At 40.4% G+C, this 18,191-nt stretch overlaps 2 protein-coding genes across 2 annotated transcripts; both read left to right on the forward strand.

Moving 5' to 3' along the window:
• The first annotated feature begins 1,323 nt into the window (after positions 1-1,323).
• On the forward strand, positions 1,324-5,010 carry pigv (phosphatidylinositol glycan anchor biosynthesis, class V). Its single transcript, XM_022193423.2, has 3 exons — positions 1,324-1,713; positions 2,652-3,818; positions 3,905-5,010. The coding sequence occupies exons 1-3, from the start codon at positions 1,651-1,653 to the stop codon at positions 4,190-4,192; spliced, it is 1,518 nt and encodes a 505-aa protein (XP_022049115.1). The 5' UTR covers positions 1,324-1,650; the 3' UTR covers positions 4,193-5,010.
• A 2,822-nt stretch (positions 5,011-7,832) lies between these two features.
• Positions 7,833-17,105, forward strand: zdhhc18a (zinc finger DHHC-type palmitoyltransferase 18a). Its single transcript, XM_022193424.2, has 9 exons — positions 7,833-8,454; positions 8,601-8,761; positions 9,025-9,174; positions 11,047-11,184; positions 11,290-11,341; positions 11,993-12,095; positions 12,212-12,324; positions 12,880-12,985; positions 15,273-17,105. The coding sequence occupies exons 1-9, from the start codon at positions 8,222-8,224 to the stop codon at positions 15,606-15,608; spliced, it is 1,392 nt and encodes a 463-aa protein (XP_022049116.2). The 5' UTR covers positions 7,833-8,221; the 3' UTR covers positions 15,609-17,105.
• Positions 17,106-18,191: the final 1,086 nt, after the last annotated feature.

The raw sequence follows: 18,191 nt of genomic DNA on the forward strand, positions 1-18,191 counted from the left end.
ATCTTATCTTCACAGCTTAGGAATCTCATAGGAACATGGTCCGACTCAGTAGTCATGGTTACATTGCCTCTTCAAATTGTGTGTGTTTTAGTCAAATTACTGCATAAATGTAAAAAACAAAAGAAACATGCAGCCACTTGTTGGTTGTTTCACTTTAAGGAAACACAAAACTTAAAGTTGGAAGACCAAATACATTTCATTTCCATGTGTAATTAGAATATGAACACAAATCAAGTCAGTTATTCATATAGCACATAAAATGCTTTCCATTTAAAAATAAATATATTCATGTAGCAAGTTACAATATAGGGGTTAAAGCTCCAAAGTGTTAATAATAATGCAAATTTACCCCAGCATTGTACATGTTAGCATTAAAACCCTTTAAAAAAATGATAGAAATTAGAACTTTACCTTATTTTTAGAAAAAAATAAGACTCAACAGTATTGTTGTTTTCGGATTATCCTAACTGATTTAGGTATTATGACTGAAACCCCATAGTTTTATTAATAATGGAGATGAACCTAACTTATTGAAGTATTTAGCTAAGACCCAACAGTAATATTATTCATGGAGATTAAACTAACAAATTTGAATGTAAGGCAAAGATGATACAGTATTGGTAATTATGGAGATCTAACCTAAGTAATTTAAGTATTGTAGCTGAGATTGTATAATATTATTAACAGATTAGCCTAACTGATTTAAATATAGCTAGGACTCTAGTATTATTACTTATGGAGACGAATCTAGCTATTTTTATTATAAGGCTAAAACAGTACACTATTAATATCGATGGAGATTAGCCGAGCTGATATAAATATTAAAGATAAGACTCTACATTAACAATAATTATGGAGGTTAACATGAACAACTAAACCAAATAAATGAAAATGCATGAAAACAGTAGTCATTAGATCTAGATATTGTGGCTTATACCTCATTGAGACAAAAAAAATAATGACAGTACATCTCATTATATGCATTTAACAGATATCAGATGAAAATAAGAACATTCTTTTACATCCATGTGAGGCTATAATTCACAGGTATGAGTAATAAAACAGGAAAGATTAACATACTTGTACCACTTGAAATATCAGCTTCATGAGTCAGCAAGGAGCGCCATCTGCTGGAAAGGAAACGTACTTACAATATGTTTTTAAGAGCGTTACTGTGCCACTGAAGCTGATGTATGGTTGCACACTTTAAGCCAGCAAAAGCTCAACTATTATTCAGAATTGTTTTAGATGTCTATAACGTATTTATCGTGTACGTAGAAAAAAATAGTGCTCTCGTTATGCGTACTCAATCGCCTTTATTTTGAAACGAGGTCCGCGGTGACACCGGAAGTCAAAAGTGCTATTCGAACCGAGGCTGCTGTGCTGCAGGGGGAAGATATGAAGACAAAGCGACAAACAGACGCTGCTTGAGGGCTGGTAGCCATATAATTAAATTAGCATTCACCGTCTTTTATGTCTGTGAAACCGGTTTTCTCCGAGAAACCTCCGAGAGCTCTATAGCCGATCGTGTTTTCCCTACTAGCTAGCTATGTTGTACAGAAAACATCATGATGAGCGTCAGCTAGCAGCGGTAGAGCTCATGTCTGTCACAACCGGCTTCCTCACGTTTCGTCCGGCGCGCCAGTGACCATGGATGTCCGAGCAGTGCTGGAGTTCGCCACAGTCACCAGAGGTCTCTCTCTGTTTCTGCAGGTGAGTTTATAGGCGGGCAGTTTGCTCATTAGCATCGGCAGTTCACAGGTCGTTGTCCTTCATTTTCTCTGACGTGCAAGTTAAGCCACAAATCGTGCATCCCGGTGACAAATTTTGATTTATGATGAGGTTTTTATTTGGCTAGAAGCTCTCTTCTGGCTAAATATGACATAAGCAAGTGGCAAAAGATGGTAAGACATTATGATAGAGATGCTAATAATGAATTTTATACATCTGTGCTGTTATTTACTAACAATGTCCATGTCCAAAATTATTCATACCATTCTTAGTACCATTCTTAGTAATCAGTGTTAGAGATCTGATCTTAAGTTTCAAGTCTTATTGTTTTATTTTACAGATTTCTTGACCACATGGGCTATATGTTTCAGATAACTGTCTTAATGAAAGGTCCAGTGCTGCCTATGGCTAGTTTTTTTTTTCCTGCAGAACGCCTGATGTTTTCCTCCAGAATCTTAATGTTGTCCTCTTCTCCCATGATGCTGTTTACTTCAGCAAGCTTTTCTGACTCACCAAGTACTTGAATAGAGACCTACTGCTTCAGCTGTTCTCAGTTTATTGCTAATTTCTGACACTTTAATACATTGTGAATAAATTTGGACATGGAAAATGTAGGGAGAAAAAAGTAAAAATGATCTAAATTCATCATGAACATCACTAACAGAACACGTAACTGTTTTTTGTCACTTGTTTGTGTTATTTCCAGCCAGAAGAAACCTATTGCTGTAGTAAAGATTTACTTTATATGAGGTTTTATATGAGTATGAATCATTTTGGGCTTAACATGTTTTACATGAATAGTGTACAGGGGAATAAATAATGTACAATGTAGAAAACAGGCAGCATGACTGTACAACTGTAGAATATACAGATAAAGTCCAGCACAATTGATTTTAATAATGCAAAATGTTTCTCTCCAGGCTGTCTTGAATGCTGCCATCCCTGACCATGAAGCTGATGCGTTCAGGCCCCCTCGGACAGAGGAGCCCCTGTACTTGGACTCAGTGGTGGAGTGGTTGCTGGGTGGCCTCTCTCACTGGGATGCTGAGCACTTCCTCTTCATCGCCGAGAAAGGGTACCTCTACGAGCACAACTTTGCATTTTTCCCCCTCTTCCCCATCGTCCTCCGAGGCCTGGCTGAGACGCTGCTGTGGCCCCTGAGCAGCTGGCTGAGCGTGCGGGGGCGGCTGCTGGTGGCGGTGGCTCTGGCCAACAGCGCCCTCTTCCTGCTGAGTGTGGTGGCCCTGCACGCGCTCAGTAGGCTTGTTCTGCAGGACAGGCGCCTCGCTCTGCTCTCCAGCCTGCTCTACTGCATCACGCCCGCCAATGTTTTCATGACTGCTGGATACTCAGAGAGCCTGTTCGCCGCTCTCACTTTCGGTGGTCTGTTCCTCCTGGAGAAAGGATTCACCTTCCGAGCCTGCCTGGCCCTCAGCATCGCCACCGCAGCACGATCCAACGGACTTGTCAACATTGGGTTTCTGCTGTATCTTCCATCACTGCACGCCATCTCCCAGATTCGTGTATATCGTGCGACAACTAAAGGCCACACTAAAGTCTTCCACTATATCTGGGCCATCATCTGCCTCCTGCTCACCTCCCTCTTGGGAACCGCAATCATTGCCCTCCCCTTCTGTGCTTTCCAGTACTATGGCTACAGGACGTTTTGCACACCGTCCACCTCCTTGGAGCGGATCTCTCCTGCTCTTCTGTCGCTGGCTGAACGGAAGGGCTACCGGGTCCCTGACGAAAATGGTCCGCCGCCCCTCTGGTGTATGAGACCCCTCCCGCTGCTTTATTCTCATATCCAGGATGTGTACTGGGACGTGGGCTTCCTCCGTTACTTCGAACTGAAGCAGATACCAAACTTCATCCTGGCTCTGCCTATGGCCACCCTTGGCATAATGGCTGCTTATGCGTATTTTCAAGCTAATCCAGAACTGTGCATGAGACTCGGACTTTGGGAGACGAACGCAAACAGAGGACTTGACAAACCAACGCCGGGATTCTTCAACCCCAGGGTGTTTGTGTACGTTGTACATTCTGCAGTGCTCCTGGTGTTTGGAACGTTGTGCATGCATGTACAGGTAAGAAAAGCATCAAATCTTCTGCATTTATCTAGCTTTTCAAGAGAAACAGACACTTATTCCTCTTTTTAAATCTACATTTCCAGGTTCTAACCAGATTCATGGCCTCCTCGTCTCCTGTGCCCTTCTGGATCAGTGCTCACCTGCTCCTCCTCAACGAGCCCCTTCTTCATCGAAGGAAAACGTCGAACCCCAGTGTACAGATGCAGAGCCATTCCAGAAATGGTTGCAAGCACACACCTCAAAATCCCATCGTTGCACTGCTGCCACATTTTAAAGCCTGTTCTCCGACCACGCAGAGCATCCTGGGATACTTCCTCTCTTACTGGGTACTGGGCCTTGCACTGCATTGTAATTTCTTGCCATGGACTTGAATTAAGACACTATTCTAAGGTTTAAATGCCATATTTCTATGTAGGACTGGGCTATATATGGCATCATTTTTGAAATTATATAGTAAAGTTTTTATAAACCCACCATTTCTGTTATTCCAGTCATAATAAACTCTTAATTACAATAAAAACAGAAAGGACTTGCCGTTGAAATAACTGTATCCACGTATACATCATTTCATCTTCATTTAAAAAAAATATTAAACTCACCGTTGTAGAAAAACAAATCCAAAGCAAAGTACAAAAACAGTTCAGGTTCTCTTATTATTGCCCAATCCTACATAGACTTTATAATGCAGGATTACATTTTTGAAGCTAATTTATTCACAAGGAGTGAACAAGTTTGATTTGTACATTTTAGTAAGATGCGTTTGTTGTCGTTTGAGAACAAACTTAAATGTACAAAACAACTGAAACTCTGCTCAACTCTGTTCAGTTGTAAATTTTGGGAACACTATGGTTGTACTTGAAAAGAAAAATCGTAATATTTTTGATTTCTTGCGGAAGCTTTGAATTTTTATTTATTCAGTTTACTGCACTGCACTGCATGTTTGAAATAAAAAAAAAAAAAACATATTCCAAGTCAGAGCTTGGGACTTTAAATGAGGATGGAAAAAATACAAATAAAAGAACTTCATTTTATTTCCTCAACTTTTAGTTTTTTATGTAAAGATAATTGTTCTTTCTTGAGGCACTGATGTAAAACTTCTATATTGTGTTTCGTTGTAAAATAAATTTGTTGCCAAAGTTGAAATGGCAAGTCAGACTTGAATTTCAAATTAAAGAAAATGTCACGTAAAGTGAAGTCAGTTATTTATTCAGCACTTTGAAGAGCACTGAGCCAAAATACTTTCCAGGGAAAACTCAGAATTTACGTAACAAGTTTAAATATTAAAGTTATCATACCAGAGGGTTATTACATACATTTAATAAAGCGATTTTATTATTAAGATCAAATATATGTGATAAATCTAACTTAAAAGGACTTCAAATACGCGGTTAAGATGCCTTCTTTTTGTGTTTTCTTAACACATCTTCCACTGCTATGTAAGCTTAAAGTTACTCTCTGTGCTGCTTGCATGCGTCTCTTTAAAACCAGTAGAGGTTGCTGTTATCCATGGAACAACCACTTAATCCAACATTTCAGTGTTTCTCTATGCATGCTTTCATGGTGAAAAAATGCACTTAGACACCTAAATGAACAATTTAACTGGACTTGACTGGCTATTTGTGCCGTTTCTAAACATAATTCCAGCGCAGTTGGAACCCTCATGACTTAACGTGCTTCACAGGTGAACAATGTAATTAGTTTAAGATGTTATAGGATCACATTTCTGGATTGAATAAGAAATGGTTTTGATTCAAACAACTGTCTATGACCAAAAAGTGAAGAATTTCTGGGATTTCTTATTTGTTAAACAGAATAAATAGACGACAAGTGTAATGAATTAAACAGAAAAACACTTCTAGATGTTAAATGAGGTCCAAACACTGTGAGAACTTGAGTCTTCCTAGCAGCACAAGAAGCCTGGAAACACACTGAATAATGTTGCAGCATGCTGGCCTTGCACTCAAAAACACCTCAAGCTGTGAGCTCGTCACCTGTTCACAAGGCCACAAAGTGTTTAACGTGCTGCTAAGTGCACTACAGACCCTCAAGTGTTAATTCTCAGCAGCTGATGGTAGAATCTCTGGAGAATTAGTATCTGCACATGGAAAACATTTAGACTTTAAACTTCACATTTTGCCAAATGTGTGTTTTCAGTTTACGTACATATGATCGAGGATTTATTATCACTTTGTAATATTAGCAAAACTGAAACTAGCCTACTCCTTCTAAAGTTAAAGAAAAAACAAGTACTGATTTCTCCTAGCTTGTCCGTAGAAAGTAAGTGTTTCATGAGTGGTAAATTAACATTTACGTCATTTTTACTCTAAGTGCATTCACTAATTCACTTCCATACTGACACAGCCATCACACAAAGCCCTTGCAGAGCACCTGGGAGCATTTGGAGTTCAATGTCTTGCTCAAGGACGCTTTGATGAATGGATGGGAGGAGGTGAACTTCCCTTTTCTGCACTACCTCAAATGTCCTTCATAGTTTGCAGGTAAATGTCACAGAAATGTCCTCAACTTCATCCCCTGCTGTGGTACCAGGCCTGGACAAAGTCAATGATGCCCTTGTACGAAAGCTTTTCGCCGTTTTACACAGATGTTCAACTTCAGCAGGAATCCTATTTTTGCCCAGCCATTACAGAAAAAGTGAAGATGATTTTTATATGATCCTAAAACTACGACGAAAGTGACATTTCTCAATCCTGGAGTGCCAAGAATGCACCAGATCTGCTATGAGCCTGTTAAATTTCTAAATGAATCAAATTATTACACATTATATGAGAATTTGGAGTATCTATAAAAAGTGAGATCTGTCTAAAGCATTTAAGATTTTCTCAATCACAAACAAGGTGAAATGTCATTGTCTATGCACTACCGTTCAAAAGTTTGAGGTCATCTAGGCAATTTCATGTTTTCCATGAAAACTCACACTTTTATTCATGTGCTAACATAATTGCACAAGGCTTTTCTAATCATCAGTTCGCCTTTCAACACCATTAGCTAACACAATGTAGCATTAGCACACAGGAGTGATGGTCGCTGGAAATTGATCTCTGTACCCATATGTAGATATTCCATTTAAATCTTCCAGCTAGAATAGTCATTTTCCACATTAACAATCTCTAGACTATATTTATAATTAATTTACTGTCATGTTCAGTGAAAAAAAATTGCTTTTCTTTCAAAAATAAGGACATTTCTAAGTGACCACAAACTTTTGAACGATAGTGTATATGTAGCAATTTGATAGATAGCCATGTTTGAAATGTAATACTTAGAAAGAAAAGGTCTATTCATGTTTTTGAGTTTGTATCTCTGGAAAAGTTTGTCTCTAAGTACAGTTTTATTTTGTTATTTTTTTTCATAGATATTGTACCAGCACATGAACCACTTCTTCTAGACTGTTTTAGGAGTCTTTCACACAAATTACCACTTAACAAAATGATCACTAAAAACTTAACATGACCATTAATAACCTGTATGATATATCAATCTCAAAAATGGCATCTCTTGTCCCGCTCAGTGGTCTTTGAATGTTCATGTTGCATCTTTACATTTGATAACAGTTACATAAATCAAATAAATAAGATTAAGAACCACTGCACTCACTGTGATGCTAATGTGGAACACAGGCTGAGCATAGAAAGAAAATGGGATCAATGTGACTCACATTTAACTCATTTCTGACTTATTTATTATTTAAAATACAACTGTCAGGTTAAAACCTAAAGATCTGTGGGCTGAATGAAGCCCATGGTGTTGCAAGATCTTAATAATGCCTCTGCTGATGAAATATTAATGATTTTTTATTATTATTATTTTATTATTAATATTAAAACCTAAAGATCTGTGGACTGAATGAAAACCTCAGAGATTTTTTTAAATATAACTTACCTCAATTAAATAGGATTTATTGGCATGAATATCGGTATTATTTTTTAAAAGAAAAAGCAAGAAACGTCGAGGAATCGTGGCTTGCGTGATTACGTCAATGTCACGCAATGACGTACATTGGCTGACGGCGAAAGAAAAAGGAAATGTGAACTGCCGCGAGAAGCTTGAGCCGGAGCCCATCTGATTGGGGTGATATTTTTTGTGTAAAAGACGGGTTAATTTAGCCAAATGACTACCCATGTGTATACGTGGCTTTAATTGACTACCAAAGATGGTAGTTAAGCCCGAGTCAAGCCGGGAACTGATTCAGCTCGTAAAACTGAACGTCGGAGAGGAATGCCTTTGTTGGTTCGCTAGCTAGCTGGAGTTAGCTTTCAGGATGGGCGATAGCCGGACCAGCAACATTTAAATGTCCAGCGACTGATTCTTGAGAGGAACGTCTCTGGGAGCTCTGTGTGTGCCTTCAGCTACCTCCCAACCGTGTTGACACTGTTTACACGATGAAGAACTGCGAGTACCAGCAGATCGACCCGCGGGCGCTGTCAGTGTCTCCGCTGTCGGTGCAGACCCACACCGAGAAGAAGGAGCATCGGCCGCGGAGGAAGTGGGAAGTGTTCCCGGGGAAGAACAGGTTTTTCTGCGACGGACGGATCATCATAGCCAGACAGAGCGGTGTCCTTCCTCTGACACTGGGCCTTATTGTTGTCACTTGTGGCCTTTTCTTTGCATTCGAGTGAGTATGTTTCATTGCCATGGGTTCCTGAATGCAACACGAGAGGTCTTTGCTAATGTGGAAGCTGTACAATCCTTACACTTTATTTTTTGGGTGTGTTTTTGCACGTCAGCACACTCGAGGATTAAATGTGGTTTCTTTTACAGTTGCCCATTTCTGGTGGAACATCTGACCATCTTCATACCATTGATCGGTGGGGTGCTTTTTGTGTTTGTGGTCACCTCCCTGCTGAGAACCAGCTTTACAGATCCAGGCATTTTACCCAGGGCCACCCCAGATGAAGCTGCAGACATAGAGAGGCAGATAGGTAAGGCCCATTGCACACCGACTGTGGGACAGATGGGGTAATAGAGCTTTGCCATATGGGGGATCTCTGAGGGAGGTGGTTGTTGTTGAACTGCAGACCTAAGCTGCTTACTCCGGCTGTTGAGGCTGAAGAGCACAAACGCCAGACAAAGCTTGATTTTTGTTTATTTACCCCTTGTTTTGTCACGTGTGTGTGTATGTGTGTGTCAGGGTCAAAACAGTTTTGATTAAAAGTCTTTCCCCCTTGTGCTTCTCTATTTTAAGATACCTCAGGATCCTCTACATATCGCCCCCCTCCACGGACCAAGGAGATCCTTATCAACCAGCAGGTGGTGAAGCTCAAATACTGCTTCACTTGTAAAATGTTCCGCCCTCCTCGGACCTCCCACTGCAGCCTGTGTGACAACTGTGTGGGTAAGGATGTGGTTAGAAACAACCACTTATTCCATCTGTAATAATTTAACTTTCCACCATTGCTAGGTGGAACATGCTATACTGCTTGGCTCAAAGATTTCTTCTAATGACTCACTCTAGTTAAAATCAAGTTTTTTTGGGTTGTGAGCATAGTGTTTTTTATATGTTAGAATATATGGCATTACCGGAATAGGCAGTCAATGCCATGTGTGAGAATTTCCACCCTGACAGTTCGGTCCTGTTGAACATATGTGACTGAGTTGCTCCAATATAACTTCTTGTTATTGTGCAATGTGCAGTAGTTTTACAATGTTTTGAGCAGAATCACAGATGAGATGGTGTGCTGATCTGCAGCAAGAAGGGAGAGGTGCATGAAGCGGGAGGCTTGTCGAGCTATTTTAATACATGAAGGGATTATTTTTCATGGCATAATAAACTTCTATGTAGCTTTGATACACAAAGAAGTCTTTAGGGGTAAGTCAATGACTGGAGAGGGACTTCAGTTTTTCTTTAATAGTCCACCTTCCTGTATTATTCTGCTGATTTATATTTTGAATGTAAGACACTGAAATGTTTCAGTGTCACAATATTAGACTGAAACCTCAAGTCTGCCTCACAACCTGCTAAAATTTGAAATAAAACCACCTGAAATTGTATGATTTGACTGTTGATTTGAAGTGAGCACATCACCTTTGTACTGGTATAAATCTTTAAAGCATTCGGACATCATTTGGCAAGACAAAGTAATCTGCTCACCCTTAATTTCTCTTACTGAAGGACAAATTTCCATTTTTCTAAATGTATCTTAAAACTGTACTCACATGTCCATATGAATATTGAAACAGTTTTTGCTTGCTGTAGTACAGGGCTGAATGATTTTGGAAAAAATATCTAATTGCAATTAATTTTTCTGGCAGATGCAGTGATTTTTATTTTGTAGTGTGTTTTGTCCTCCGTTTGATATTCACTTTGTAATAGATTTTGAAATTGTGATGGAGAATTAATACATGAAATGCCTTTGTGAAACAAAAGTGGATTCATAAAACCGTTGAAATAACGTTTAAATCCTGGATCAGAAGTGGTGCAAAATGTGTATTTCAGCTTTTGCAATTCTTTTAGTGTTTTAATTTTCAATTTGGCATCGATCATTTTTATTCCGGCCTTCTGTAGTAATCCCTCCTGTTTATACTGACTGGTGGAAGATCCCTGCCAAACCTGCTTCTGAGGGAAGAGAATCAAATTATTTGCATTACTTCCAAGGTTACAGTATTTTTATTGGAATTTCCCTTTGTGTTTACTCGCTGTAATTCTACGAGAGATTAGTAATGCAAAGAGGCAATTTCCTTCTAAAAGGTTTGTAAATTTGAACTTTGTATCCACTCGGTTAGTCTGACTCAGCCTCACATGGGTTTCAGTTCGACTTTGGAATTCACTTTAATTCAGATTAAGGAGTTTGTTCCCCATCACTTACCCTGAAATTGCATTGGGTGAGATTTCTTTATGGGCCGTCATGAACAGGATGAGCAATCTTTCAGTGTTCCAGTTTCTACTCTGCTGTTGTTTTTAGACTTAAACACTTTGGAATTGTTCTTAAAAGGTACATTAAGTTCACAGTGAAAGATTTATGTGTTAGTAAGGCACTGCTGTAGACTAGGATTCATGTTTTTATCGCAAAACATCAAAATTCTCATGGAATAATCAACAGATACAGATCCATAAAAAGATGAATGGATTGATCAATATTCTAATTCTGTTAGTTGACTCAGGGAATTATTAATCTCTTTGCCTCAATATCATTTAAGTTGTTGGGTAGTAACCTTTTCAAACTGCTATAAACTTACATCTAATCTCTGGTATGTTTTCCTCCCTCAGAACGGTTTGACCACCACTGTCCATGGGTAGGAAACTGTGTGGGAAAACGCAATTACCGCTATTTCTACAGCTTCATCATCTCTCTGTCTTTTCTGACGTCTTTCATATTTGGCTGTGTCGTCACACACATTACCCTGCGTAAGTATTGTACCTCAAATGCACTAAATGATTGTATGGTGTTCCTGCTTTTTTGTCAGGAACCACTTTAAGATGATACGGTTTCTGTTTTTGTTTTTGCTCCAGGTTCTCAAGCAACTAAAGGCCTTGTTCAAGCCATTCAAGAGAGCCCTGCAAGATATCCTTTTGTTTATTCTGACTGTTCACATTATCAGCCTGTAATGTTTATGTGATTAATGTGATGTTTTTGAATTTGCGACCGATTCGTGCCGAGAAGAAACAGAAGTTGCGCTGTTGACGAGGCATTTCCCGCTGCTTCTCAGCCTAAGCCCACGCTTAATAGGATCAGAGAGTTAGAATCCAGCAAAGCAGTGCTTTTAGGCAGATGGCTTTCTAGTAGTAGGTTTGCTGCCTCATGTCCTTGTGAGATGATGTCAGTGGCTCGACAAATATAGACTTGTGTGACTACAGGGCGGTTCAGTTTGTTGTTCACGAAGAGAGTGCGGACTAATGTCTTCATGCTGTGGATGATATGCAGGACATTGTGTTATTGTGGTCAGAGTATATATAGAATGTTGTTTCCTGTTTGTCATGTCGTGGTGCAGGTGATTTAATTAGATATTTTTTTGCAACTCATTGCATCAATTTTCACGTTGGGGATAATTTAGGAATCTTCCGTGACTTTAAAAGCTATAACTGGATCGGAAAGGAAAAATTACGCAATCATATTCTCCTTTGTCATAGATGTTAATTATGGCGTTCTGGCTGTCATGTGTGCTTAGTGATTATTGATGAAAGTGACGTTATGCCTTGACTCTTCCTCGTGCACTGTGGTGGAGTTAGTGATTTGTTTCTTCTCCATCTGGTCTATTCTGGGCCTCTCAGGCTTCCATACCTACTTAGTAGCCTCCAACCTCACCACAAATGAAGATGTAAGTGGTGATATCTCTAGATGGCAGCAGTGAATTTGTGATTCCTGTTCAGTTCATGGTAAAATACACAATAAGCACTAACAGCTGTTGACTTATTCTCCGTGTTCGTTGTGCAGATAAAGGGATCCTGGTCAAGCAAAAGAGGTGCAGACGATTCAGGGAACCCATACAGTTACAACAGCATCATAACCAACTGCTGCGTGACGTTATGCGGTCCCATGCCCCCAAGGTGAGTCAAGATGTCAGGAATTCTCATCATCACCTCACACATTTAAGACATTTAAAGTTCACTCCGTGTCTCACTCGTCAAATCGACGGCTTGGTGTGTTGAAACGTCGCCTCTGTTCACTACCAGTGAATATGCTTCATGAACGTTGCCGTGGTGATAGCACCAGTTAGTGTGGGGCTTTAAGAAGCGGTTTCAAAATTCAATTTGCGAAGAAATCATTGAGAAATAGTGATTCAATTATGCTTCCCTTTTTGTAAGCAATGCTCTGGGGCTTGTTGGGTTACTTTAGTGTTGAATACTGTGACTTTATACAGTTGAATTCCCAGTAAAGCTGCTCTCATTCATATATTTTATTGTTTCTGTTGTCAAACATCAGGACAAGTAATACTGTACATTGTATTGTTAGATTGTAAGTACTCGTGCATTAATGTAAAACCAGATTTGAACTATTGTTGTAATGAGAATCAAGACTCAACTTGATGAGCAATAACCCCAACCCTATGTGTAATCAGTGTTTACGTGCATCCTAACATATTCCTCTGTTGTGTTCTCTAGCTTGATTGACAGAAGAGGTTTTGTTCCTCCCGATGAGGCGATACCTGCTGCTTCTGCCTCAGAGATCGAGCTGCCTCCCTTCACGACCAAGAATGACGCAAACATGGTAGGATAAAACAGCTTGTGGTCCCTCCAACGTCCTGACTGTCCCGTAGCTCCTGTCCTGTTGTTGTTGTTAGCCTGCCTCCCCCCACCCAGTGCGTCCCGTCCTCCAGACTCCACCTTCAGCCCAAGCAGAGTCGGCCTCATGCAGCTCCATTAACGTGTTCCCATCACTCTGACGGTGGCATATTTTTTTTGTATGTACTATCTCTGAAATCAGAAGGAACATCATGTATTTTTGCAACAGTTAATGGCGTATTAAATAGTCTGACAGGACTTGAACAATTTCACAAAAGGGTCATATTTCATGGCTTGGAACTGCCTCACAATATAAAGCCAAACATTCACAGCAGGAGAGATCCATGTGGCTAATAAGAGCTGAGCAAAAAAGCTCTGCCGGAGAGGTAATTTATCACCTGTGTTCTTTGGGCTTGAGAACAAAATGTCTTGGACGTCACTCGTAGCACTGTTTGGCATCACTGAGCAGTTAAAAATGCGAGAAAAGCAGGCAGAGATTTCAAAGGCTTTTTACTGCCAGAGAAGAAAACATTTGTCGAGTGAGTTCTCCGTCACACTGCTGCAGATTTATTAGGCTGTGGGACAGTAAACGCTTTCACTGCTGCACATTTTGGTGTTTGTTTGCTTAGATTTTTAGGGATTCGTCTTATTGCTGTGTCTACCTCTTTGTTTACCTACTACTGAGTTTGCCTGTATGTTGATGTGAAGGTTAATGCACGCAAAGGATTTAATTACGGACTTTTTTCAAAACATGTATTGAAGTTATCAGCACTCATGAATCATTTGTCACTTGCTTTGAATACAAGGGGTCGAGCAGTTATAGGCCTGGGCGATTTATTGGATCTGATTTGCTGCACTTTTTTGATGATTATTTTTCTTTAAACCGATTTTGAATATGTGTTACTTACTCTTTCTATGTGTGGTCACCAGAGTATTGCCCCACCTACACCTCTGTCTGATTAGTTCATGATCAGTTAATCATGAGAAATAGTCTGCCAACACTTCCAGTTAAATGTCACAAAGGTACCACTTAAAAGATAAAGGCATTTTAATGAAGCTTCATTTTGGAGATTGAGCAATTTGTCACCAAAGTTTAAGTTTTTACTGCAATATCTGTTTGAAATATCGATAATCATCAATATCAGCACTGAAAAACTATCGGTCGACACCTTTTGAATACATTTGTCTCAATTTTGTCAACATATCAAACATCTGTTACTAGCTGCATCGCTTTATTTTCTTAAAGCTATTTCTATTTTTACATACACACTTACACAAGTGTGCTTTTATGTGTGAAATAAACATTATTTTTGTATTTTGAGATTTTGGTCTCTGTTTTGAGCTTCCTCTTTAAGTCTTCATGTGTCTGACATTTGGGAGAAAAGTTGTATCAAAAAGGGTTCATGTATGAAGAATATGTACATGTCTGTAACTGCGAGATGACAGATTTGACGCCCCGTGTTGTGTTGTATCCATTCCACCCTGCTAGGAGGAGAACTGTCAGGATTTTTCTTTGTCCTGCACAGCCTGAAGGGCACTGCTGCAGGTAGACGGTTGATGGTAAGAGTAGGGTCGAACATGAAACCAATCACAACGTCGCTTCACTTGCCATTCACCGTGTCCTCTGTCTTGTAGCTTGTCAACTCTCTAACAGTTATTTATTTTCTTTGATAATTTTCTGCGCTTGGGGCAGATCTTGTGATTGGTTCGTGGTGATGGTGTGGATTACCCGTGAATCATGTGACTGTGCATGCTTCACTACCATTCATTCATCGTCTCTTTAACCGTGTGCTCACTCACTCAGTGCTGGATGGATGCTGGTTGTTTGCAGGCTGATGACCTTCTAGTTAACATGAGATTTTGTTCTTGTTTCGGGGGAGGGGCGTTTTTATGCATGCGTGGTGACACAAACAAAAGCATAAACTGTTTCTCCTTTTCTTTGTTTGAGGCAGAAGAGACACAAGACGAAGCAGCTTCTTCACACACATTTAAATCTCTCTACGTTTTATGTCGTTCTAATTGCATTGTCTGCATCTAACTCACTTCCTCCATGCTTTTCCATTTGAATCTTTTCACAGTGTTTTCACCAGAGCTCTCATTGCCTTCACTGTGCCTTTTTTTTTAAAAATTCCAAACTAATCCTCTAAATCACAGTTTTCTGTGCACACTTGCTCTGTTTTTACTGTACTGTCACTGCAGCTCCGCCTTTCATAACCCCCCTCGTGCTCTTCCCTTTTTTCTTGATTTCCTCTGTTCTTTCCTTCTTCACACAGTGCACTCAGAGCACAAAGGACGTGCTGGAGAGGATGATCCACTCCTCCTCTGAATTTAATGGCCTGTGCCCCCCTGGTACCCCAAAGACCACCCCTCTGGTCCTGGAGGTCTCCAGCGTCGCAGCACCAACCGCGGAGCCTTCACCCCCCGCCGGCTGCTCGCATCAACACCCCCGCCGGCCTGCTCTGTGCCCCCCGTTCGACAGAAGCAGCAAGAGCGACGCGCTTCACTCGATCAATCCGGCCTTCCGCCTGGCATCCCCCTCGCCGTCGCTAAGCCGCTCCACCCTGATTCTGGGTGACGCGCCTGATATCGGCTTCAACCAGCTGCACTGAGAGCAGCAGAAGGAGCCATAGTGGACTTACCCTGCTGCACACGAAACCGCTGTTCTGCTCAGTCTTGGCTAAAAAGACACCTTTTTTTTCCCCCCGCTCGTGGTGGTCATGATGCATGTTCTCAAGATGTCATTGTGAGGAGCTGATTATGTTATTTCACTGGTGTCCTGCTGTATGTGTCCTTCAGAATGGAGGTGAATCTTAGTAACAATCGGAAGCACAAATAGAGATATTTTTTTAAAACACCTTTTTTTAAGACGCCCAGAACATGCCTCCACACCTTCCGCAGAACCTCAAGTGTTTCAGTTCCGGTTATTGTCTTATGCAAACAGGTATTTAAATCTGGGAATAGTCATATTTTGACCGTGGATGCAAAAACACAAGTTTTGATTTCCTGAACTGGCGTGCTCTGGATAGTGAGCCACTTCAGGACCGTTGACTCAAGAGTTAGCCTTACGTCCTGTCCTCTTATCTATGATACATCCACATCATCCCACTGTGGCTGGTTGGATCTTTCACAGTCAGGATCCATCGTAAACAGAGTTTAAACATGGAGGACGAAGTGCAGTTTTAATTTAAATGTCTTCATCTCAAGGTTTTTGCTGTGTTTTGTAATTAGTTCTGCATGTCTTGTACATCAGATGTTCTTAGAATGGCAAATATCCTGTCTTTATGTGAGGTGTTTCACTTTAGGAAATTGACAGAAGACATTTCAAAACAGGTCAAATGGTTTGCTCAGATTTTTTTTCCATGTATAACTGTGTGAAATGTGTAGCATTTCAGAAATAGTACCTCCACATATCATATGTCGACTTTGTTTCATAATCTCGTGTTTTTGGCATCAAAACAAAGTATTTAAGTCAAATGTGCTGCTCTGATTCAGCAGTATTTTTCACTGACTCGATGTTTACTGTTAATGTAAGCTCCTGGGATGCTTCGAGTACGAGGGAGCATCTGCTTTTTCTTTGCCTGAAGGCACATCGACTGTACATTAGCCATCAGGAGTGTGTTTGTGGTTAAAGGCTCAACGTGTGGACTGTGTCAAGCAGAATCACGTTTCAGGAATGTCGATGAGGCCTCTTTCGTGGCTGTGACCTTTTCCTACTCTTACAGCATGAAACTTAATCTGCCGTTATGTGATGGTGGAGTACAGTTTCTAGTGAGAGTAAAAGGCAGGAGGTGATTTGTGCCACTAGGGGGCAGGATGTGAGCATTGATTGCTGTCTAGTCTGACAGTGCTTTAGTAATGTGAAACCCATTAGAGGAGAAAGGCCTTTTGATGTTTTATTTATTTTTCGTTACCAAGCTTTGAAGCTGTACAGAGGTTGTGAAGAGCCATAGTGTCAGCGGGTCGATCATTTATCTGTCTGCATCGAGACCCCATAGGTTGTGTAGACCATTACAAGCAGTGCTTGTATGAACAAACTTGTTTGTATTTTGTAGGGTGTAACAGTGGAACTGTAACATTTGGTCAATAAATATGATCAGTTTTGTTGATTTTTGTGCTGTGAAGTTTATTTTTTTTCTCTCCGTTTTCCACATTTTGACTGTAACCGAAAGGCTCATTAATTGTAAACCACTGTGTTCTCTTACTTTAAACAGAGCCATGTCAAAATATAATGCAGTGCACACAGCGTTCATTCTTTCTGACAGCTCGTTCATGGAAGCAATGAGGAGATGCATGTTAACCACATGTGCTTGCAAGGCAGATGTCCAGTAATAAAAAGCCTCTGTGAGGTGGATTCATGTGATACAGCAGCTGACACAAACCTGCAGGTTCAGAATTCACGTGCACCGATTTGTCTCTGAGATGGAGTTACAACAGAATGACTGATAAATGAGGAGATCATCTGTGGTTGTAAATGCACGACAATGCCTTGTATGGCAGTTCAGTTTGTAAATATTCAGGCAGAAGGCAAAACTTAAAGCAGTATTAGTTTGACACTTTTTGCTGCCCTGAGATGCCCTCCTATCAAATGTGATTATGTCTTTTGGACTGCAGCTTAGAGATTTTTCTTTTTGGAAATGGCCACATCAGTGTTTTCTTGGCACTGCTGACCACCAGATGTGCATTCTGTGCCCAGCGTGGTGCTTTTTAGGACAGCGTTTTGCCAGAAATTATTAAAATTGATAACTGGAGAAAATCAGCCTGAAGGCCGGTGTTCACAGCGGATGGAAGCGGCAGCTGAGGCTGAAGGCCGACTGCACTGAGCTGTCACTGCTGTGTACAGAAAAGTGACAATGTTGCTTTAAGGCTTTCCAAAAAACATTTTGGGCTTTTTGTGTTTGTGAAATGGTGTCTGAATGCAACAGCTGGTGCCTCCTGTTTGAAGCTGGTCTTCACCTTTCAGAGGATGCAGTGAGAAAAATGTTAAAAAGAAGGCTAGTTTTGGATGCAGATTCAGCACATTTTTGGGTGTGATTTTTAATAGAGTGGTGGAAAATGTTGGCTGAAGACATGAACGTATTTTAAAACTTTCACTGGATTCACATGAAGGATGCCATCCTTGCAAGTTACAGACCTTTACACAACCGAACAACCTCTTAACTGTGAAATATGACAATTTTAATGAATTTCTTACA

The sequence above is a fragment of the Acanthochromis polyacanthus genome, chromosome 12, assembly GCF_021347895.1.
Source record: "Acanthochromis polyacanthus isolate Apoly-LR-REF ecotype Palm Island chromosome 12, KAUST_Apoly_ChrSc, whole genome shotgun sequence".
NCBI lineage: Eukaryota > Metazoa > Chordata > Actinopteri > Pomacentridae > Acanthochromis > Acanthochromis polyacanthus.